General features: G+C 38.4%; 1 protein-coding gene across 17 annotated transcripts in view; it reads right to left on the bottom strand.

The window, feature by feature from the left end:
• Nucleotides 1-24,600, bottom strand: part of PDE4DIP (phosphodiesterase 4D interacting protein) — a gene marked incomplete at both ends in the record, with an annotated part of 218,443 nt that overhangs the window by 67,853 nt on the left and 125,990 nt on the right. For 9 of the 17 annotated variants that reach the window (XM_079696963.1, XM_079696965.1, XM_079696977.1 and 6 more), the window contains 12 exons: nucleotides 2,298-2,389; nucleotides 5,894-5,975; nucleotides 6,147-6,314; nucleotides 8,772-8,966; nucleotides 9,874-10,053; nucleotides 10,766-10,903; nucleotides 11,093-11,206; nucleotides 12,072-12,230; nucleotides 13,116-13,328; nucleotides 13,461-13,553; nucleotides 13,807-13,926; nucleotides 14,649-14,780. In XM_079696963.1, the coding sequence (XP_079553089.1) occupies nucleotides 2,298-2,389; nucleotides 5,894-5,975; nucleotides 6,147-6,314; nucleotides 8,772-8,966; nucleotides 9,874-10,053; nucleotides 10,766-10,903; nucleotides 11,093-11,206; nucleotides 12,072-12,230; nucleotides 13,116-13,328; nucleotides 13,461-13,553; nucleotides 13,807-13,926; nucleotides 14,649-14,780 (1,686 nt within the window). Of the gene's footprint in view, nucleotides 1-2,297; nucleotides 2,390-5,893; nucleotides 5,976-6,146; nucleotides 6,315-8,771; nucleotides 8,967-9,873; nucleotides 10,054-10,765; nucleotides 10,904-11,092; nucleotides 11,207-12,071; nucleotides 12,231-13,115; nucleotides 13,329-13,460; nucleotides 13,554-13,806; nucleotides 13,927-14,648; nucleotides 14,781-21,519; nucleotides 22,645-24,600 lie in introns of those variants that run through there. The other 8 variants (XM_079696972.1, XM_079696962.1, XM_079696973.1 and 5 more) reach the window with 1 other exon arrangement.

Below are 24,600 nucleotides of genomic sequence, written 5' to 3'. Positions count from 1 at the left end.
TGTGGGCTTATGATGGTTTATAACTATACAAAGGTATTTGATGATTCTGGGCTACTGCGGCAGATTAAGAGGAAATGCTTCTCCTCATATTTCCTTACTTGTTGAAGGAGCTCAGTTACTGTAACTCCTGACCTCTCTCCACCCATTTACTCACTCAACCCTGGGCAGGCAAAGGGACTTAACAGTAGACTGGGGAAGAATAAACCAAGCAAGCTTGACTTAGTTCCACCTTTCCTCTTCTTGGGAGACAGCTGCCTGTAGGAAGCCACTGCTTCTCCAAAGGCAAGCTCTTCCCCACCATGCAGAATGGTCTGCTGAGGCCCAGCGTTGCCTGTCTGGGCAGATAAGTCTACCTAATTCTGGGGATTGGCCAGCAGACCCACTTGGTTCTTGCATTAAATTCTCTATGTAAGCCTTTATCAGTAATACAGTTGATAAAGTACCAAACTATCTGCCACTGTTTTGTTTCATTTCTCATTTTGTTCAGATCTTGGGTATGGAAAAAGGGGTGCTCTTTATTAGGCTCTCTTCAGAGACCTCTGCCATTTTATATCGAGGTAGTTGCACCATTGAAGAAACATGAAAACATAAAGAAAAAACATTATTGCAGCATGCTAAAGGTCTGCAGTCAGATAGACATGGGTCTTAAATCTTGGCATAATCTCCCGAACAAGGCAATTTAAACTGAGCTTCAGATTCTTCAATTGTAAAATGGGAATAATATCTACTTTTCAGGGTTATGTGAGAATAGAGAAAATGTATTAAAGTGCATGGCATATAGCAGGCAATCAGTGAATGATAACTATTATCATAACTATTATCATAACCACTACTATTATCTCAAGGGAGTAGGGGGAATGTTGAAAAAACTGGGAAAATCTATATGGCTTTGGTAAATACCTAATATTAGAGGAAATGTGATAATGAAAATACATAGCATTGAATTGAGAAGTTGTAGTTGATTAAGAACATACAGACGTTAGCAATAGAGCTAAATATAACTCACTCAAAATACCCATTTTTTTCTTTTAAATATTTTTCTTCAAAATATTCATTTATAGTCATTATAATTTTATGATCCTGAAAACAGGACAAAACCAAAAGTAACATTACTCTTAATTGAGTATATGTGAGATAAACAGGAACAGCATGTGGAAACTAAATTATCTGACATGATAATGGCTAGGCCAGAACCAAGAAAAAGGAGGGGAATAGGGGATTTTTTAAACTGGTATTTTTTAAATGCCACAGAATTTCATATCCTCAAAACTTGATTCATATAACTCTGTAAGGAGAAATATGGTAATGAAAAGAGAAATTAGAGGTACAATAAGATAATTTCATCACAAATATGATGCAGGTTTTATATTATAGATGTAACTATGACAAAGAGGTAGAACAAAACTAAGGAGCTACACAGACTAGCCAGCTAAACTTAATTTAGGAACCCATGACACTGACTGATTTTCTAAAATAGAGGCCATAGTAACATAAAGGCTTTCAGTTTTAGTCTATAACTCTATACTGTGGACCTAATGCTTCTTCTACATCATACTACAAACAACTAGCTGTATAGGGAAGAAGAAGTGGAAGGGATTCTGTAAGGCCGAGAGGCCTCTTCTAAGAAAATTGATGAAACCTCTATTGCTAGAAATAGAGCATATGAATGGGAAAAATTATCTGCTCCAGGAAATAACTTCTTAGGAAGTATTTTGAGTCACAAAAGACTTGAGTTTAAATCTTAGCTTTAGCATTTTATAGCCATATAACTCTTCACCACCTCCAGGTTTTAAAACAGTGTTTCAGCTTCTTCATCTATAAAATAGGGCCAATATGACTTACTTAGCAGAGCTGTAAGTATTAGTGCTAATTTAAGTATCCAGTACAGTGCACTGCATATAACAAGTACTCGATAAACGTGGGTCTTTCTCAAATTTCTCTTGTTCCGTGTTTCTAAAACTAATTTCATGGACCTAATGTCATAATTCTAAGCAGCAATTATATAGCGCTTCATTTTTTCACAAATCCTTTGTAATTATTTTATTCCAGTTAGCAGTGGGCCAAGAAAGCTGTGTTTTTTCAGCACTTAAAAAGTTTTAATGATCCCCAATATAAATAACAAGAGCATCTTGGTGAGAAATGTGTATATAAAGGGATTTCTATTTTTCTCAAGAAAGTAAAAAGGCTCAACTTGCATTTGGACCCAGATATTATACTTGGAGAATTTTACTCTTTTAGATATGAAGTATTTTGAAAAAAGCAGGAATTAAGAAATTAGGCTTAACAAGAAAACTCACCCGACTTTCTCTTTCTTTTTTAGCCATGAGCTCAAGTTCCTCTTTGGCATTACTCAGTTCTTTTTCCAGCCCTGCAACTGTATCCAGGTCTCCTAAAAATGCATACAAAATGCTAGTTACAATCAGTATCAACATAATGTGATCTTTGCTGCCTTGTTTCTAAGGAATTTAAGATACAACCCAACAACAACAAAACATATATGCACAGGTTGTTCTTTGCAGCATTATTTGTAATAGCAAAATACTACAATCAACCTACAAGCCTATAAAAGAATGAATAAAACATAGTATATCCACACAGTGAAATACTATATATAGCCATAAAAAAGAATGAGGAATATCTTTATGAACTGATATGGAGTGATATCCAAGCTATTAAGTACAAGCTGGGCACAGAAGAATACATCTAGTGAAGTATGTTTTATATTAGGAAAAGGGGAAATAAGAACATACACATACACATCACATATACACATAGGACTAATCTGCTTATTTTTGCAAAAAGAAACACAGGAAGGATACCTCAGAAATGAAACTGGTTGTCTTCAGGGGATGAGTAAAAATAGGAGAGAAAGGACAGGGAAGTAGATGGGACTTCGGAGTACACTTTTCTATATTTTTGAGCTTTGAAGCACGTTAATGTTTTATTACTAACATGTAAAGTTAGTTCCACAATGAGGAAGTAAAAGCCAAACACTGAATACTAACATAAATAAATGAAACGAAATAACAAATTGATAAGATAACCACCCAGAAGATAATAAAAAAAAATTAATCCAAATAATTTTTGAACTCAGTATTCTAACTCTACACCCTTGGTGGGAAATATTCTAAGGGTAAAAAGAATTATAAAGAAATTTTAAACATTATTTAATAGATTTAGTGTTGATAGTGGTATTCATGTAGCCATTCTGAAACTATTTTTGTGTACTGTGCAAATGTATAAATATAGTGATGTTACAGGTAACCAGGTTTCTCAATGTTGGGAGAAGGCAGATACAAATACAAAATAACAGAAAGAAAGAACTTGTATTGTTTAACTGGAATTAGAGGAATCAGTATCAAATGGAGATATATATGTGTGTGTGTGTGTGTGTGTGTGTGTGTGTGTGTATACACACATATATATGTATATATATATACTATATATATGTATATATATGTGTATATATACACACACACACACACACACACTCACACATATACATATAAATATCCTTAGCTCTGTTCACTTAAAAGATCCTAGAAGCAAATGACATACCTGTAGCTATGAATCTATCTTATGTCCAGATATTAGTATATAAATGTCATTACCCACTAAAAGGAACCAGAGAGCTCCTTGAAGTAATGGATAATTTCAGGGCGGAGGTAGGCAAAGTAAAAGAAAATCACAGAACATCTTATTGTGCCAGAAAGTATGGAAGTGCTCAAAAACAGATGGGGAAATACTGAAAGGACAGAGGAACAGCTTGAAGGGGCTCCAATTGGCCAAATCCGGGATAATTTGGTTATCAAATGGAATAATGACAGAAATGGATAAAAAAATGATTTTTTTTAAAAAAGAACCCATCACTCCATACTGATATAAACAAATGGAGTAGGAAGAATAGGGAAAGGGCGTCTCTTCTTTATAAAAGAATACACGCTACTAAACAAAGAAGGAATTTTAGAAATAGAAAATCTCTTTTTTAAACTACCAAATAGTGAGTTCAAACAAGCTCAAAGGATGCTAAAACCACTGGGTGAATGACTGTGGGAAAGCAGAACTATCAACATCTCAAGGCATATGCTGGCAGATCACTTACTAATTACAAAGGGGAAAATGAGCCTTTAGAGTGGAGACATCTGGCAGATACAACTTTAACCAAACAACTAAACTTAATATCACTGAGCATAACACAAAATGATACCATGTGCTCCTGATGTGATGCACTGAGAAAGACATCATCTATGTAGTATTCTTGCCAAAGATGTTTAACTTGAATCTAACCATGAGGAAACAATCAGAGCCAAATTGAGGGCCATTAGCTGGCCCAGAGTTTTAAAAAATGCCAATGTCAGAGAACAGACTTGTGGTTCTGGTGGGGGGGAGGGTTGGATTGGGAGGCTGGGGTTAGCAGATGCAAACTATTATATACAGAAGGGATAAACAACAAGGTCGCACTGTACAGCATAGGGAACTATATTCAATATCCTGTAATAATCCATAATGTAAAAGAATATGGTAAAGAATATATATATATATATAAAACTGAATCAATTTGCTGTACATCAGAAATTAACACAACATTGTGAATCAACTATACTTCAATTGAAAAAAAAAGCCAATGTCAAAAAAGACAAAAAAGGCTAGAAAACTGTTCTAGATTAAAAGAGACAAAAGAACCACGACAAGTAGGTGCAATCATGACCCCTGAGGGAACAGAACAACCAGATATCAAGAATATTATTGGGACAATGGGAACTCTGAATATAGACTGTACATTAGATACTAGGACTATATTAAAGCTAAATTTCCTGAGCGTGATAATTATATTGTAGCTATGAAAGAGAATGCCCTTGCTCTTAGGAAGTACATAATGAAGTATTTAGGGATAAAGTGTCAATGATGTCTGTGAGTAATTTTTAAATGGTTCAGAAAAAAACATTATATCTGTGTGTGGGTGCATGCAAGAAACAATGCAAAAGTAGCAAAATGTTAACAATTGGTGAATCTTAATAAAACTGTGTATGGGTATTCATTGTACTATTTTTGCCACTTTTCTATAGGCTTGAAATTTGCAAAATAAAAAATTGGGGAAAGATGCTTTTAAAAAAAGGTAAATATGGAGTAAATTAAACAAATCCAGCATCCTTTACTCTTTAACTAGCATAAAGTTTCCCACTAAAAAATGACTACTTGCACAACTTATCTATGAATTCCATAATACCCTACACTATAACATAAAGTTTATACATTCTTAAAATCATTTAAAAAAATCGTAAGTCCAAGTCCACAACATTTCTTATCATAGCACTATAAGCCCCTATTTTTGGAACTCACTGGATAATAGTTTCTTTGATGCTTTCCTAGATCCCAACCTTTTGGTCTGTGAAAGTCAGAGACTCTAAGGCACCCATTTGAGTTTTGTTCAGTTGTTTTTAGGGAGTTCAAGGTCTATAACCATCCCTTGGATGGACGGGAGCTTGGCACTGCCTACCCCTCCCAACACTGTAATGTGGGTTATGTCAATTTACAGTGAGCAGCCTCAGCCTGCTTAAGGTACCCAGGAGACAGCGTCAGCCCTGTGGTCCTGCTGTGCAGGTTTGGAAACACTGCCTCCCGCATTCTTGAATCCCTGCAAAGTTAACTGAAAAAGAGAATTAGGATGCAGTTTCTCTGAGCCAAATCGTGTAGCCAGAGCAATACTTTTAATTCAAAATAAGGCAAGGGCAGTTCTCCCTAGAAGACACATGTCTTCAGCCTTTCGGTGGAATCCAAACTTATTTTTTCCATTATGGTAGGAAGAGAAAGAGAGTCTTGGCCAAACCTATTAACAGAGAGTTACAGGAAGGAAAGACAGAGGTTCCTGAATGAAATGAAATTTGATACTTACCTAACGCAGACCTGGGTATGCTAGTATCCCCTTTGTCAGTCAATGAAGAGCTATCATCTCTGGAGGGTATAGGCACTGAACCCTAAAAATTAGAAGAGTCAGGGGATTTAGGAAGATACAGGAACCATGATCACAATGACAAGGACTTGGAACATTCTCGCACAACTTGATATTAAAATTATCATACTTATGCCTCAGATATAAAAAGAAAATGCAGTTGGCATAAACATCTATACAAGTCTATGGTTCTTACTTGATCAGTCTGCTCTCCAAGATGGGGACTGACGGAGGTAACTTCAGCTGGTTGGTTAGAGATGAGTGCCTGGGACATCATGAAATCTTTCCCTCCTAAATACTGGCGCAGTGACTGTAATTCTGAATTTCTTTCCATTAGGGCCTGTACCATCTTTTCTGCAGCAGCCTAGTAAGGAAATTACACATAACATTAGAGAGATATTCTAATAAAAAAAAAATTTGTGTTCTGATGTCATTGTTAAAAGCCAACCATTTAAGAAAAGCCAGTGGGGCCCTAAGAAATAGTTTCCTTGCTTTTATTTTATAGGAAAAACCATAGTCAATGAGTGGAAAGAAAGTCTCTCATAGGCACAATACTGGAAAAACGGAATATAACACATCTGTTACAGATAAAATAATCTAAACTTGTTCTGCTAGAACTATCAGGCTAAGGTATTAAGATTCTGGTTTGAATTGGGTAACATATGTCTTTCTTTACTCATGTGCCTTTGGCCTGAATGGTCTTTGCCCAAACATTTGTTTGGTACACTCCCTTAAGGTCTTTGCCAAATGTCAACTTTATCAGATTGGCCTAGTCTGCATTTCGTATCTAAAACAGCAATCTCATCTCTACTCCTAATTCCCCCGTCATGCTAATTTTTTTTTTACAATGCACTTACCAGTAATCAATATATCTATTTATTGTCTCTCTCTCTCTCCCCAGCCACCTGCCCTGCCCCAACTGAATGTAAGTTTTCTAAGGGCAAGTACTATGTTTTGTTCAGTGCTGAATCCCAAGCACGCAGAACAACGCCTGGCACATAGTAGGCACTCAATTCATAGGTACTCGAGATCTATTTATTGAATGAATCAATTACACAGAAACATTTTTATCAGACCACATGATTAGGAGAATCTGAACCTCAAAATCACCAAACCCAGTTTATTTAATTTCAAATCCCACAGTTTTCTAAGACACATGATGGTACAATAAGGAAAAAATTTAGAACATTTTTTTGTGACCATTACCACATAGAAAGTCTGCATTTAATCAGAAAATCTAGAAATAATAAACTAAAACTAAAAGAGGGTATAAGATGATGAATATATTAGCTATATTATAGCTAATTATATTAGCTATATTAGCTATATTAGCTAATTATATTATCGACTGTCTCTGGGAGAATTACTACTATTTTAAATAAGGAGCTGAGCTCTTGTCATAACTTCTAAGGGAAATAAAAGAATAACCTTCCAGTTTTAGTATGTAAAATTCAGACTCTTTAGGGATTTGGACATAACCATCTTAGAAGTAACAGTACATTATTAATTTGCCTTAATAAAAATCTCTGTGAAATTATGAGAAGAAACAGAGTGAATAATACACAAGATATCTTGTGCCACATACATGATCTATCTGGCTTGGTACTCTTTTTCTAGCAGTGCTGTTTTTAGCACTGCTCCTCCAAGTGTGGCTCGTGGACCAGCAGCATCACCATCACCTGGAAGCTTGTAAGAAATGCAAATTCTTGAGGCTATGTTTTTAAAAAGCTATTCAACGGATTTTTCTGCATATAAAATTCAAGAAGCAGATCTAGAAGAATACAATCATTACACTTTTTCTTGAGTTGAAAATCTTTTGTAATTTCAGGCATCTCCTAGATTCCATTATTTTACTACCAGCGGTATATTAAGTGTTATAAGGCTAATTCTTTCAAATTACAAAGGGGTGAAAAAGAAAACTCAAAGGCTTCTTAGCCTCTTGCCAAAGACGTAAATAATTCACAATGATTTTGTTAGGTCTATTCTAGAAGCAATTTCTGCAGCACATGGCAGCATGTATCTAACAAAATGTGTATTTACTTCAGTGGGTCTAAGAATTGGATGAATGGAATATAACCATCCCATAATATAAGGAAGCATTAGAGAATACTATTGTCAAATAACATAGGCAAATGATAAGAATCTAGTTCCCTCTGAGAACTGACTAGGGAGAATTCTGAGTGACTGGTCCCTGAAATGCAGCACAAGTCAACTATACTAGACTTTCTCTAGCCTTTAGGAGAAAGATACGTGAAAAGGAGGGTAAGTTAAGAATTTACTTTTGAAATATTTGTGTACCATTATTTTGAAATTACTATATGCCATATTACTATGAGATTGTTTATTCTCATCATGGCCTTTGAAAAAACACAAACTTTTTTTTTCTCTCTTAAAATAACTCAGATTTTACATGAATTAAGAGAAAATATGTAAAGTATAAGTTTTCCCATACCCTGGCTAGAAACAGAATATCACTCAAGTCTTGATAATTTAGAATCAAAATCAAAACACTCCAGAATCCTATATTCCTTTCTGTCAAAATTATCAGAACATTAAGGAAAAGAAAATGTACATAATGAATTTAATGAGTGGGGACATGTATTATTTAGGCACCCTCCAAATGCAAAGTGTTCTAGAAATATTTCATACTCTGATGACTGATGTAAAACTGTAGTCTAGTTAATAGGCTGAAGGAAAAGAACTAACAGGATGGACTGTAAAATGACGTAAATTTTACACGTTATCAAGTTCTAATGCTTCCTATAGTGCGGACTATAAACGCACAAAGTGGTACTCGTCTGGACTGGGCATTAGTCCTTACTTGGCTCTCCTGCTCCCTGCTGCTCATGGACTGAAGCAGGCCCTGAATCTCCATTTCATATTCCACTGCTTGTTTGTTTCGATCACTTAGAAGGTCCTGCAGCATCCTTTCCTTTCGCTGTAGACGCTGGCACAGCTCCTCAGCTATCTCACTCTGCCCTGGTCCAAGTTTGCAGAGCAATGTTGCACTAAGATCCTAATACAGGAGAGACAGTGTAAGTTTTGGAGGAAAGAATTCCATCTACTGTATATCAAAGGGCTTAAAAGAATCTGTCATAGAAGAGAGAGCAAGTATGATGTTTTATTCATTTTTGTTCCCGCAGATCCAGCATAGGCCTGGCACATAAAAGACTGTCAATACATGCTCAGTGAATGAACACTAACGATACAGAAAAAAATACTTAGAATGGCAACTTACATATTGTTTTCTAAAATAAGTCCTTGCCCTATAATGCTCAGGGCACATAATAATAGGTGCGGATAAATGGGCACTCGGTTCATTTATCTCATTTATCTACTCCTGTTTGACTTTATAGGGGGAACACGAAATGATCAGCTGAAAAAAATAACAAGCACTGTATTTATTAGCACGGTGACGCAGCTGCTAGTTCTACACTGGAGGTAATACATGGGGGTTAAAACTGTGGAGCCAGATTGCCTGGGGTGCACACGGGCTCTGCCACTTATTAGCTATGTCACTTTGGACAAGTTGCTTCACTTCAGAAGTCTGTTTCCTGGTCTGTAAAAGAGGAATAATAGTATGTACCTCATAGATTTGTGAGGATTCAATGAATTGACATCCATTAAGCTCTTAAAAAACTGCCTGACGCAGCATGAGCACCATAACAAAGGTTAGCTATTGTATTGTAGGTACATTCTTTAGATCTCATTAATTCTCACATAACTTCTTTGAGAAAGATAATTGTCCCCTTGAGTTTACAGGTATAGGAAAAAAAAGTCCCAGTGAAAGCCAGTGACCTGCCCAGAGACAGGATGGGATTAAAGACTTGGGTCACCAGCCTCTCAGACCTCAAGAGTCCTAACGCAAGACTGAGATTATGTCAACACTAAACCAACTGCCCTTAAGTTAACTAAATTCTTGCCTCCACTTCTTTGTTCCTGTCATGCAGAGATGTCTGTAGCTGCTGAATGATACTTTCTTGCTCCTTCTGCCAATGGCTAAATTTCGTTTCCATTTCTTCTTTCAGCCATTGGAGGTTTTGACAGCTGGCAGACAACTGTTCCACTTCCAGGCCTTTGGCCCTCAGGAGACTCTCCATACACTACAGTCACAAAGAAAGCAGCCAGTTAAGTCAAAGGGCCACCCCACACTCCTCAGCATAAACAGGAAACCTGATCCACCTTTACATTATCTCCTAAGTTATCTATCAATTTCTTTTGCAAAAGGAAAAAACGTAGTATCTAATCTAACAATGCCATACTAGTCTATTTGTTGTTTTTAGAAACTCTCATCTAGTTTGTAGAGAGATAAGTGTAATGTATGTGTTAAATGAAGTACTTTGGAGGAAGTGAAGAACTTCAAGAAGTGTCAGATGGTTAGATATTTAAACTCTAAAATAAATATACAAAAATAGCCCAGAGTAAATATTAATAAGAGAAACAAGTGTTCTGATTGTGGCTGTACACAGACATGTACATAATATTAATGAGAAAAATACAATATAATAGCTGCATCTGAGCAACGTTTATATAAAAGTATATAAATATTAGCAAGGATTAGAAATAAATTAGAACTATGTATAAAAATCCATATTCACTGCCCCCTCCCACAAAGTTCACAGTAGAAGTGCTAAAACTTCTCACTCCCTTATGTATAATGACAGAACTAATGACTGCTATTTTTGTTTGCTTTTTGTATTTTTTTTTTAATAAAGCAAATATCCTGGTTTTCAGAAAATGATGGAAGGGGAGATGTTTCAGGTTTAGAATCCAAGTGAGAGAGGGATACCAAGTCAAGACAGATTTTGCTCTTACCTGCATGGTAGCTTCATTGGAGGAGAGGATACCACGCAATCTCTCTAAGTCATGATCTCGCTCTCTCATGGCAAGACAAAGTTGACGCAGTTCTTTTTCTTTTTCTTCTAGACTGGAGAACTTTTCGTCTATAGCCCGCTGCAAGCAAAGTCAGCATCCCAAAGCTCCACAAGAGTCACTATTCTGATCACTCTTATTCAATAAGATTCCAAATATAAAGGAATGGAAAACCAACTCCCAAAAGCAGCAAATTAAGTAAATACATTTCTAAAGTCCCCCTGTGGATGAAATAATCCACAGCATCATGAGCAAAATTATGGTACATACCTCTAGAGCAACATCTCTATCTTGTATTCTTTGCCGAAGTTTCTCAAGCAACATTTCATTTGCTTCAAGGGTTTTGTCCGAGTTATTTCGATACTGCAGGAGCTCCCGAAATTCCTAATGAGACCAAAAAATATTTTCCTTTATTCATTTATTCAGTATTAACTGAATTTCCACTTTGTCAAGGAATTTGTTAGTGATTCAGGATAAAAAGCAAAATGTGATCGCTCTCAAGGGGAACACAGTTTAGCAGAGATGACAGACATACAGAATGTCAACTATTCTGCATCACATATACGCAGGTGTGTATATATACACGCATGTAGCAAGCTACTAGGGGAACACGGGCTGCATTGCCTAACTCTGCCTGAAGGTGTCACTAAAGTTCTCACAAAAGAGGTTACATTTGCTCTGAGTCTTAAAGGACTAGGAGTTTCCCAAGAGGCTGTGGGGTATCTCTATCAGAGAAAAAAACTGGCACAACATATGTATACCATGAAAAAGTCATATGCTCAGCGAAATATAAGGGATCCAGTGTGACTAAAGCTTAGAGTAGGTGGTAGAACTGATCAGTCTCTTCTTAAGCGCTCCATTTTTTCCTATAACTTTCATTTTAATCATCTACATAACTCTGGAAATTTCTACACAGAGGTCTTCAGTGGGAGCAGTGGACATATCTTCTCTTCATTTTCCTCGTACCTAGCCTAGTATCTAACTCACAGAGGTGCTTAATAACTATTTGCTGAATATTTATTGTTTAAGTGTTTCAGGTCTATATTTCTTGTTTCCTACACTTGCTGGTTAGCATCTTGGTTGATGGATTGTACTTTCTATTTCTTCTGAATCCTCCAGATTCCCACCTCTTAATGTTCTACATGTAGCAGGTACTCAACACAGGTGGACTAATGTTTTGAGATGATATGAACATAAATTCCCGAGCTCTAGGAACCCAGTTATACTTGAAATCATTCTGTGGACTCACCTGAAGCAGCTGCTCTTTGTGACTCAGACTATGGTTGAGGTGCTGAATGTGTTGCTCTTGGGTGCGAATCTCATTGTATTTTTCAGCCTCCAGGGTATGAAGCTGTTGGCCCTTACTCTGCAATTCTCCTTGTAGCTGCTGCAAGGCTTTTCGCAATTCCTGAATTAAATAGATTCCCTTTTCAAACAATCTAAAAATTTCACATGGTCATTAGATATGGAGGCCTTAAAACTTTCAAAGCACAGAGAACAAAAGATAAAGTAGCAAAAAGTGCCATTCTTAAAATTACTATAGAGATACTACTACACCTGAGTCAAATATGATGCGGGAAATCATGGGAACCGTGGATGGGGGTAGGATGTAAATTTGATATTATAGTTCAATACTTATTTTTGGCTTAAAAATGATACACCTATATAAGTACTAAGTGGGACTCTGTTCTACCATAAACCTGGATCCTTTACTTTACAGTAAGCTCAAGGATACAACATTCCTACCTATCCTTTTAAATCTTAAAAAAGAAAAAAAGATGGCATTTGCTCTAAGCTAACAAGAAACCATTTAAGAATTATGTGTTTTATTTAAAAAAACATACATGACTAATTGTGTACGCCATTCCTCTGACTTGGTTGTTCTTCCCACTTTTCTGTCTCACTGACTCTTACCCACTCTTCAAGAATAATCTCAGATATCTCCTCCTTTGTGAAGCTTTCCCTGATTCCCTTCCCCGGCCCCTTGTATATATTCCTACAGGACCCCTATATGCCTCTTCTACAGTATTTACCACATTGAAATACTGTTTATGTGACTGTCTTTCACACTATATTACAAATAACTTAAGAGGAAAGAGCCTGTGATATTCACCCTTGTATTTCCAGAACACAGCCCAATACCTGGCACATGGTATAAGGGCAACAAATGTTGAGCTGAAATACTTAGATTAAGTAAGTGACTCAAGGGTTCAACACAAGCTATTCTTATAAAAAGTTATTATCAGGGCAAAGTCTGCATTTACACAGTGCCACAAAATGATTAATGATTTACTTGGTTATGTTTCCAAGAAGCTTCTTTCTGCTGTTCTCTCTCCTGTGCTGCAGCCTCTACAAATTGCACACATCGTCTGGCATCAGCCAGCTGCCGTTCTTTTTGTCGTACCACCCTCTGGAGCTTCTGTATTTCAAGCTGGCTGCAGAATAAAGCGCTCTGAAGATCAAGCAGAGCCACCTGTTGCTGAGCTGGGGAAGTACCCTCTGAGTTCTGAAAAGAGAGTGAAAATCATCATCACAAGGAGGCCAAGCACAGAGCAGCTGAGAAGAACAACAAGATCAAAACTGTGGCTGAGAGTGGCACATCCTCAAGTGATGCCTGTCCCAGGTGACCCTCACGTACATGAAGTTGTCCAAGCTGACTTTGGTGCAGCATTTCTCGAAGCTTTACCATTGTGTCATTTTGACCTTCAATCACCTGGTACAACTCCTCGGTCTGAAAACAAAGACAGGGAGTACCAAAAATGTTAGCAAGCTAAATATAAATTCCGTTATCTCGCCTGTACTGTACAGATTTTAGTAGCAGGACTATTCCAAAATTCCAAAATTCCAATTTAGATGACACTACAGTTTCTCTAGGCTAAGATCTGTTAGTCTGACAATATCCAATTCAACAAATTATAGAATACTTGTCTACTTTGATGGGAAAAATTGTTTCCTCATGGGTCCTTGACTGCCAAACATTTTACCTCATTTTCCCTGCTTTTCAGAGTTTCCTTGAGGTTTTGAATTGTACCATCTTGCTTCTGAGACGACTCCTGAGCGGACTTTAGTTCACAGCTCATTTCATTCAGTTTTTCTTGAAGAACCTGAATTCAGCAAAGAAAAAAAGTTTGGCAGGTCAATGATTTCTTTTAACCTCAAATGCAACCATGAAGTCCTTCCTCAAATCTAGGTTTAAAGGATTTCTTAGGGAATATTACCTTATTAATTTTTCCCCACATAGCATAACCATTAAAGTCCTAAGTCAATCAGCAAGAGAAAAGTAGCAGGAAATGTGAAATGCTTCTTTTAATACTCAATTGCTTCAGTTCTCATGCACCGTGCTTTCTCTATGACGGCAGCCATACTGGGGGTACTTGTCCACATGAGTCACTGTGGATCTTTCACAAAGACCAAGGAGGTTCTGCTATCTACTACAGGACAGGACACAACAAGGGTACACAAAGCCAGGAGCACAGCGTCCCAAATTGTGGGAATTTTCTTCTAAGCAGATGTTAAAACCCAAGGGCTATAAAGGGGTAAGAAGTTAAACCAAAATCAAAAGCATGAACCTCTTGTCTCAGTGCCTTATACAGTTGAAAATTGCACTCAAGTTTTAATTTCAGACCTAAAAGGCACCAGAAATTCTGATCTGTGCAGAACAGGCTAAAATCTTGATGAGAGATACAGGAAAGAACTACTTTTAAGAATATATTCCACAGAGCCCCAGGCATACACAGTACCCATCTCCCAGGTCCTACTCAGAGAAGTTAACACAGACCCAGCTAGAGCCAGTCACATTCTCAAGAAACCCTGTGATCTCCAATACCTTGTTGGTGGCCTCTGTTTGCTGGATTTTTTCCTGGAGTTCTGTCAAATGGGAATCAGATACAGCCTGCTGAGTTGTACTGGTCTCACCTGAATTCAGCTTTGGTTGTCTGAGTAACTCTTCGGTCGTGGGCTAGGAAGAAGCAGCGAGACGATTAAGTTAAGCATAGCCAACAATAAAGTTTAATTTTATCTTCAAATGTCTTTGGCATCTTTTGCCAGAGACTTAGAAAACCAGCGTTGCTGAATGGCTTATCAGTAATTCCTGAAGCCAGTCCTGTTCCGTATTCTGAGTACTGATTCACTTCCTCTCTAGCTCCCCTACCCACCTTTCTCTATGAACCTACACAAACACTATGCAGTTAAAGCAAGTAATTCAGAGATTAAAAAGAAGAGAGGGGGCTTCCCTGGTGGTGCAGTGGTTGAGAGCCCGCCTGCCGATGCAGGGGACACAGGTTCGTGCCCCGGTCCGGGAAGATCCCACATGCCGCGGAGTGGCTGGGCCCGTGAGCCATGGCCACTGGGCCTGCGCATCCGGAGCCCGTGCTCCGCAATGGGAGAGGCCACAACAGTGAGAGGCCCGCTTACCGCAAAAAAAAAAAAAAAAAAAAAAAAGAAGAGAGGATTTTTTTAAATGCTTATGATGACCAAATATTTGCTTTATCCTATTTTCAATCAGGGAATTCAAAAGGTCAAACTCACACCATCCCTAAGGGAGAAAAAGTTATAGTTCAACAATCTTTCTTACAACATGCCTATTCACATTATTGGAAAAATGGGTAGATTTCAAATATGAACCATACATTAGATAATAGTATTTAATCAATACTAAATTTCCTAACTTTGGTAATTGTACTGTAGTTACGTAAGAGATGTCCTTGTCTTTAGGAAATACATGCTTATTGAGCGTAAAGATGTATAATATCTGCAACTAATTCTCAAATAATTCAGGAATAAAAAAATGTGTCTATAAACAGTGAGAGTGATAAAGCAAATGTAGCAACATATAGCAACTGGTGAGACTGTGAGTTCTTTGTACTTCTCTTATGACTTCTCTAACCTTGAAATTATTTCAAAATAAAAAGTAACAAAAATTAAAATAAAATTTAAAATCCATAGGGTCTGGGAAGGAGGTATGTTTTATAGGAATATCGATTCACCAAAAAGATTAAGGAGAAAAAAACATCTCTTTATATTTGGGATGATCAGACTAAGATAAACTTACTGAACTGTACCTAATATTCATTATGAGCTAAGATACAAAAATAAAACTTTAGCAATTCACTGTGGCATTAAATTCCATCTCTCTTCTCCCTGCCTATACCCCCTCCCTTTCTCCTGCACTCCAATTAGGGAAAATACAAATCCATTAGGAAGAGAAAAAAGGCAGCTATTCATTTTTTCCTTTACCTCACATGTTCAAACTCTGATTACCACCTTCTAGGCAGTGGGGTTTCAGCTTACCTTAAACCCCTTCCTGACAGCAACTGACTGGAAGTATAGAGATTTCAGAAGAAAAATCTTTTCTATTCTTCCAGGGCTGTTCATCATTTTTTAAAACATCTATGAAGTACCCCTAATATGCAAAGCACTGTGGGAGTTGGAGTGGGGAGCTAAATGATAAAAGAACAAGGAAATACACAAAATGTAAGCTAGTGACAAGTCCTATGCTATAAAATAGGAAAGCATGACAAAGTTGTTAAGTTACTTTAAAGTGGTTGATGAGGCAGCATTTAAATGAAGATCTACATGATAAAGAACCAGCTCTGCAAAATCAACAGAAGAATAATAATCCAGGCAGAGGATCAACTAATGGAAAAGACCTCAGGTAGATATGCCCCTGGGAAAGAGAAAAGCCTACGTGGTTCGAGGAGCACTTTCCAAGAGAAATATAATGAGCCACATATGTAATTTAAAATTTTCTAGTATCTTCATTGACTAAAGTAAAAATAAATAGGTAAACTTAATTTTAATAAAACATTTTATTTGACCCAATATATTATACCTAAAATATTATCATAAGCATGTATTCAATAGAAAAATTATCAAGATACTTTACATTCTTTCCATAATAAGTCTTTAAAATTAAGGTTATACTTCACACTCACAGCATATCTCATTTTGGACAAGCCACATTTCAAGTGCTCAATAGCCACACAGGGCTAGTGGCTGCCTTTCTGGAAAGCACAGGGCTACAGCATACTGGGCAAAGTGGATGGTAATACACGATGAGGTGGAAAGGCAGGGAGGGGCCAGATCTGGTGTAAAGCACCTACATCGGAGGTAATGAAGCTGGATTTCATTCTAATTGAAATGAGAATGGACTGCAGGGTTTTTAACGGAAAAGTAATCAATCATATTTAAATTTTAAATAGCTGCTCTGTGATGAATAGATTGTTTGGGAGCACCAGTAGGAATGGGAAGACCAGCTAGGAGGCTGCTGCAGTACTGCAGGGGAAAGGTAATAGTGGCTTGGATTATAGTGGTAGTAATGAAGGGAGAAAGAAATGGATAGATTTGGATATGTTTTGAAGGTAGAGTCAACAGGACTGGATGGTGAGACAGGGAGAAAGAGAAAAGTAGCAAGGATAATGACTCCTAGAAAAAATTGAGATATTTGTTGTTGTGGGTATAACAGGGAGCCTTGCCCTTGAAGCGATGTGAATTATGTCACACCATGGGAGAGGTAACTATTTTAATAGATATTTACAACAATTCTGATAAATAATTTTATCATTTATTTAACGATAAAGCATTCTCTACCAAACTTGCCTTCTTACTTCCTCGGTGTAAAACAAATTTCCAACAACATCTATTACAAGATATTTTTCAAATTTAAACTATAACAAGCAGAATTAAATAGCTTCAAGTTTTAAATGGTCATATTTAATCACTTTACACCAAAGAATCTTAGAGCTGTGAAGGACACTTTATAAATTAGCCATCTGGTCCAATCCTATCTTACATTTGAGGAAATGGGGACTTAGACAGATAAGTAATTTGTCCAAAGTTAACTGGAAATCAGGAAAAGGATCCAATTAAAACAAATGCAGCTAAGTTGGTAACTTCCTTTTCATGTTTATAAACCCACTGCCTACCATAATGCCTGGAATATTGTATGGACCAAAAGTTTTTGTTTAATAAAGTAAACAGAACAATAAAAACAAAAGCAAATTAACAAAAACAGGCCTGTCTCCTAATTCCCAGACCATTGCTCTAATCTCTCAGTGGCTCTCTTAGAAAAAGACCAGATAAATAGATAAAAAGGTAGATGTTTAATTTAGGCATTTCAACATCAACTTTAAATCCAAAGGATGCCACAGAAAAGTACATAATGAGTCTGGATCTCATCTGAACCCATCTTGGCATGAATCATCACAGGAAACCCCTAATTTGGTAAATGTAATGTATTGACCTAAAGGCTAGAAGATGTTTGTTTCTTCTTTATTCATAATATTTTATTATTTTAAATCTCAGGAAAAAAATGTCCTTTCAGATAAGTCTGCCAAAAGAGTACCTAGCAAAGTCCCATTGAGTAAACAGCTCATAATGAATTCTTGTGAAATATCAAGTACATAAACCAACCACTCCTATGAAGATTTTGTAGAGCCTGAAATCAGTAATACTTGATTTGGTTGAATCAGTGTTAATCTCCATGCTATCAGTTACTAAAATCATGTTGTAATCATAATATAATTTTAAATTCAGTTGCTTTTGACTCAGGACAAATGCTTTTCAGTATCAGAAAAGAGAATTGCTTCCAGGCCTAAGGTTGCATAAAATAAGACCTTTAGGCTAAAAGGCAGTTATTTAGATCTTCTGGATTAACAGCAGTTTTCTTGACACTTTCATAGTCATAATAGAAAGTCACAGGGCTCAAACTACTATAATTTTCTATCCTATTGTTATCAATAGGGGATACACAAGAACTATCAACTAGCATAAAATTAAAGGCCTAATCTTTGACCAGCATCTAATGCTTACCCCTGCCAAAGGCCTGATCTGGGTTACATAGCTAAGCTATAGAAAGGGATAAATTTATCATAGTCATACAAGAGCAGACTCTGGCATTGCAAGGCTTGAAGCAAAGATCTCTTACTCTCTGAATTTAGATAGGAAAGAAAACTGCATGTGAACCAGAGCTGAATTAATGTTTACCAAGGGACCACACCCCTTCTATGACAGCTTTTCTATTGTAGTTCAGGGCCAGACAATAAAGAAGGAAATTATCACCTAGAATAAGGCTTCAAACCTTTCTTTAGATATTTGACAACATTGGGTCTTCAGACATAAATTCTGTAGAAGGCAAATCAATCAGTTTGCATAATGTCAGAAAATTAGTAAGCAGGAGAACTACACTGTTGCAGTTTTTCTTTAATATAAGAAAGAAAGAAGGAAAGAGAAAGAAAAAGAAGAAAAGCAACCAGGAGGCATTCTGATGGTGATATTTAACAGTAACCAGATTAAACAAAGGAATCAAAATGACCTTACAGAACAACCTCGCTCTTAGCATAAGAGCTTTTCTTCATATTTGTAGCAGAATTTAGCTAAAGGAAATTTTTTTTTATTTCAAGTTTTTTCTTTCTACAAACTAAAAAGAGAACTACCAAAAATAATTTACACTTATTTCTATTCTATCCACATTTGTTCAGAAACAGACAAAAATCAGTCTGCCTTTGTCCCACTTAGATCTGCTTTTGCCATAAAGCACAACAGGCCTTAAGGAGCTTAAAAGTCAAGACTTAAACAGTAGATCCAGAATCCAAAACATACATTTTATCTACAAACACTTTGAGCCTAATTAATCTATTTCCTTCCACTTCTTAATTATTGGAGAAAACAGCACAACAATCAAATTGCCATGATTCTTCAAGCTGAATGTTTTCTTCCTCCTCTCAATGTTTTATTATTCTACAAACAGTAAAGATGGTAAGCCGGGTTACAGCAGAAAGGTCAAACACTGCTGTGTTAAAGGTCTATTTTTTTTGATGTCTAAATTTAGTGAAGAAAAGGGGCTTGACCTAAAGGTACAGTTACCATATTTTAAATATGCTCATTAGGATGCCAGATTTCTTCACAGAATTCCTAAAGAATCCTCCAGCAATCCTTAGGGTACAGAAAGAAGGTCCTGAATTTAAAACAAGTATTTATTTAATTCAAGGTACATCAGACAATGTGGTTTAATATATAGAATAAAAGGTCTTGGCTGAGAATGGTTAGGAATCTTTGGCTCTGCCTGGGCTAAGTTATTTAAACCATGAGCTTTCCATATCTCTAAATTGAGAGACTGCATGAGATGATCTTTAAGCTCCTTCCCAGCTCCAAAATTTGTTGAGCCCAGGCACCAAGAGAGTATTTTTAATTTAATATGGAGAAAAAATTCCTCTTGTTTTACCTGTAATTTTCTAAGTCTTCAGCTTTCTACAATATTGGCCATATTTGAAAGGGGGAAAAAGAGCTTATTTCCCATCCAGCCTGTCCAAACTATTTTTAGATTCTAATATGAAAACACTATGTTTAATTTGTGACATCTATGTCTGCTCACAGAAATACTGTATTGTAAAGCCCAAATTTAGCTGCGAAGCTCAATGAAAGAAAAGCAAAAGAAAAGTACACAAGCGTTAGGCATACTAAACATTTTATACAAATAAAAAAACACGTTTTAAACTTTTGGATAGTCATACTTTTATGTAACGCTTTAATATATGCTACTTCTGACAATTTTGTGCAAATTCAAAAATATTTCTCCCATTTCCTCTTTCTTATTGAGATGCAAATATTATACATAATAGAACTATTTTTTTAAAATTTCAAGTGACAATCAACAATTTCACTTAGAAGCTCTAAGTTTCTGGGATGATGTTGACTGGTAGCAAGCTTTCCAAAAATGCCTTCTAGATTGTCCACCTTTGTAATGGTATCACTAGAGAATCTGTATCAAGTAGAACATGCCAAATGTTTCACAAAATTAACTGAACCCAGCATTTACTGTTGCTGTAGAAACAAAATAGCATCTGTCAGGTCCCTGTACTAGTAGCTGAATTTAAAAGGTTGGTATGAAATCAACTGGGCAGACATGAACAGCTCAGATTAAGATCAACTGTCATCTTCCAGTCATTAAGAAATTCATGAGTACAACGGATAAAACTCTCCTATCATCTGATAATGGATGAATCCCTACTTAATATCAGACTTCTTCAAACAGAGCTCAGTATACAAACTGGCTGTAATGAGTTTTTGCCTTAACATTTTAAATGACGATACTTGACTTCCCAAGTCTGTTTTATGAACAAGTCATCGTTAGTCCTCAAATGACCTCTTAATTTATTTTAAATATTGCCCTGATGTTACAATACTTTGGTGGATTAATAGGTTTTTCCCCAAACCTTTACCCTAAGCTCTAATCAGTTTCAGGCACACGTGCGATGAAAGGCTTAATGCTCTAGGGAGGGCTAAATAGCAGAACTAACTCCCTTACAGAATAGGAGAAACATTCATAAATCTAAAAATGAAAACAAAAAAAGAAGGGGGTAGGGGATAGAAAAAGGAAGTAAGAGGAAAGAGTTCTAGTGCCAGAAATAAGACTAAATGTTTTTTATAGGGTAAAGGTGAATTAGAAATCTTTCTCTTTTTGTCTTAAAAGGTGTGCAATTTTGATAATTAATGGGAAAGCCAATAGATAATCTTATAAAGAGGACTGTGAAAAACAAATTATTTGAATGAATCACATTTACTAAAGGGGACACAAATGGGCTCAATGATTAATTTTCTCAAGTCTAGAATATTATTAACCTTCACCTAGACAGAAATCATGTGAAGCCTGAGGCTAGCTAACTTCAATCAGAAAGGCACTATGCAGCCATTTTGTATACCTGGACCCGAAGTGGCAAATAATCTTCACAGAGATCATCCCACAGCTCCTGGAGGTCTGAAATCTCCAAGGGATAACTCACAGATGTCTTGTAAAGGGGTTTCAAAGACCTGTTAAGGAAACCAGAACTAACTCCATCTGTCATGATATGGCCAGGCCTGGTTCCAGGTGGGCTGGATTTCACTGGAATAGGAAGCTTGCTCCCTCGGGGGCTCTGGATGGGCTTATAATCAAGACCTTTAATCATGCTAAGAGCTAGCTCCAGCTTGTGGTTACATATATGCTGTGGGGCCTGTTCATCTGAACAACAGTCACATTTTACAAGTTCCTTTGCACTTCTCTCAGGTTCCTCTTCCTTTTGCTGTGGAGGACTAGCCTGGACACTTGCATCCAAAGATTCCACAGAGGATCCCGGCGTCCCTTCTTCCATGCTTTCTCCATCTGGGGGTACCTTCACACTTGGTAAATCCGGTGGCCCAACCTCAGACAATGCTGGTTCTTCAGTGCAAATGCTGGTGGACCACCTGGTAGAAGGGCCGCACGAGATACTTTTTGCCACTTTTCGAGGCACCTTACAAATGGCTTCATAGTCAGAATCAGCAACCCGCAAAGCTGCACAACCACGGCATCTCCTGGGTCGGTTTCCGGGGCCTTCCGAAGCATGACAGCTGTGTAGCTCCTGAGTCTGATCCTCATTTTCTACCCAGCATTCAAACCCTGAATAGGCAAAGTCCTCCTGGAGCAGTGCAGAGTATCTTACATCGGGTAAGCCGGAAATGTCAACAGTTCCATTCCCCGCCTTGGTCTCCGCGCCAGTGTCATCGTTATTCTTCCGATACATGCTAGCAATGCAGAACTTGAGGCGGTCCTTCTCCAGCAGCAGCTTCTGCAAGCGCTCGATAGAAAGGGCTTCGATCCGGGCAATGACGGTGTCGAATCTATAGATCCGATCAAGCATGAAAGCACACTTGCTGCAAGCAAACTCAGCTTTGCCATCCCGGGAGACATCCTTGCCCAGGACGTGCGACAGCAGAACCTGGAGGTTGAGCTTGGATGCCGTGTGGAAGATCCAGCGCCGCTGGTTTCCGCACAGCTCCCGGGCACAGATCCTGCAAATCTCCTTCATCTTCCCTCCTGCGGTTGCCGAGCTTCCCTGATGCGGCTGCTGCTCGGTGATCACTCACTGGCGCTTGGTTGCGTTCCGTCTCCCGCCCCGGTGGCCTCCGGCCGGCATGGCACAGCCCGATGGGGTCCCCACTCTGCAGAGGCGCTTCGCTGCCACCCGCGCGCGAGCTCTGGGTACCAGAGTGGTCAGCCCCGCCCCTCGGGGAGGGAGCGGGCAAGGAAACACTTCAGGGGGATGCTGAGTGACAGCAGCGCAGGCCGCGCTCAGAACCTGCCATGTCTCCTCCAGCTGTCTCTCCCACCAGCCGCGGTGCCGTCCTCAATGTCCTCCCTTTCAGCTGGCTGGGTTCGCGGTCCACAAGCGGCAGCCCGCGGCTGACGCAAAAACTCGGAGATTGAAGATCAGATTTCAAGATGGCGCCACAGGCTCGGCGCCTGCGGCCACCGGCAAACTCCTCTGGGAGCTGTAGTCCCGGAGGCCGGCTCCTCGCTCTGCGCATGCGGGGTAGCGAGCGCGTTCCCTCGCCCCCAAATGACTTAGTGCTCTTCGCGGTAGAACACAGATCTGTGCTCTAGCAGTGGGTACCGGAGTGGAGAGCAGGACGGATGCTGACCTCTTTTAGGCCACTTTTATCTGCTAAAATTTCACCCCCAAAGCGCACCAGTTCCCTCACGGATCCTCCCTTCCGCCCTTGCGGCATGTCCCAAGGCTCTGCTTGGGGAGGAGAAAGCAGAATCCCCTCCCCCTCTCTCCGCGGGTAATGCCACGTACTCTGGATGGAGCAGCCTGGCAGCGCCACTAGGTACCGCTGCGCGCCGCCTCCCTCCCGCCTGCAGCTCCCCCCTCCTCTCCCTACCCAGTCCAGTGCCTGGATTAAAAGGCCCCAGGTCTTCACAAGCGGCCAGGGAGAATGGGTTGATAAACCGGAGGTGGCAAGTAGGGCGGATTTTAGGAGGCTCAGTTCAACCTCCCCCTCGACCGTTGGGAGCACCTAGAAAAGAGGACAAGTGTTTCTCCCCTCGTGATGTTGCGGTTGAGTTTAGCAGTCCTGGATGATTTGCCCTTTTTTAGAAAAGAAATCGAGAGAGGGCACAAAGCAGTCAGTCACCTGAGAAGGAGTCCAACAAAAGCCACATGAATGCAGCTGGTTAACCAAGATTTTGATGATAACAGAGAAAATGAGCTTTTTCAAGAATGTAGACACCTGAGAGTAGATTGTCATCACTGAATCCTCTTTCAGGTTCAGGTAGACTGTAGGCCTTATTTTGGGGGTGGGGAGGGGAGACAAACACTATAACAAAAGGCCTTATTTATTTGAGCAAGAGTCCAGAGTATCAGAGAGTGTTGCTGTCTGCAGAAGTGGGGCTGGGAATTTCACTGACTTCAGTGAGTATCTTGTCTTATTCAGCATCATCTAGTAGTAAGTCACCCAGCCTTGGGTACAGAACTTAGATTGCACACACAGAGTGGAGGGAAGCTGGAGCTCTCTAGGTGGAATCGAGGTGTCAATGTCCGTTTATAATAAACAATTCTCTCCCTGGCTTGAGAGGTATGCAAACTCCAGATGGGAGGAAAAACAGTCCCACACAATCATCTGGAGTTTTCCCAGAGCAGGATGTTTCCCAATTAAAATAATGCTAGATTTCACTAACTTGGCTTTGTGAGATAATAAGGCCAGCAACAGTCAAAGTATTTCTGAACCTCATCTCCAGGGCACAGCCCATACTCCTAAACCTGGAGACATTCAGAGGCCTTCGATGAAAGCCCATAATAAACCCCCAACTTCTTACTGAGCATTAAATGAGATGATTTGGGGGAACTGCTTTAACAGATTTTGGCTCATATCAAGTCAATAATAATAGCTAATATTATTATTTTAATATAATGCAATATTTTAAAGTAATTTTAAAGCTTTACGGGGCTCTGCACACATAAACTTGTATCACTCTCTTATTT

The sequence above is a fragment of the Hyperoodon ampullatus genome (assembly GCF_949752795.1).
Source record: "Hyperoodon ampullatus genome assembly, chromosome: 2".
Taxonomy (NCBI): Eukaryota; Metazoa; Chordata; class Mammalia; order Artiodactyla; family Ziphiidae; genus Hyperoodon; species Hyperoodon ampullatus.
Note: the sequence above shows the minus strand (reverse complement) of the source record. Positions and strands in the feature narration are given on the sequence as shown.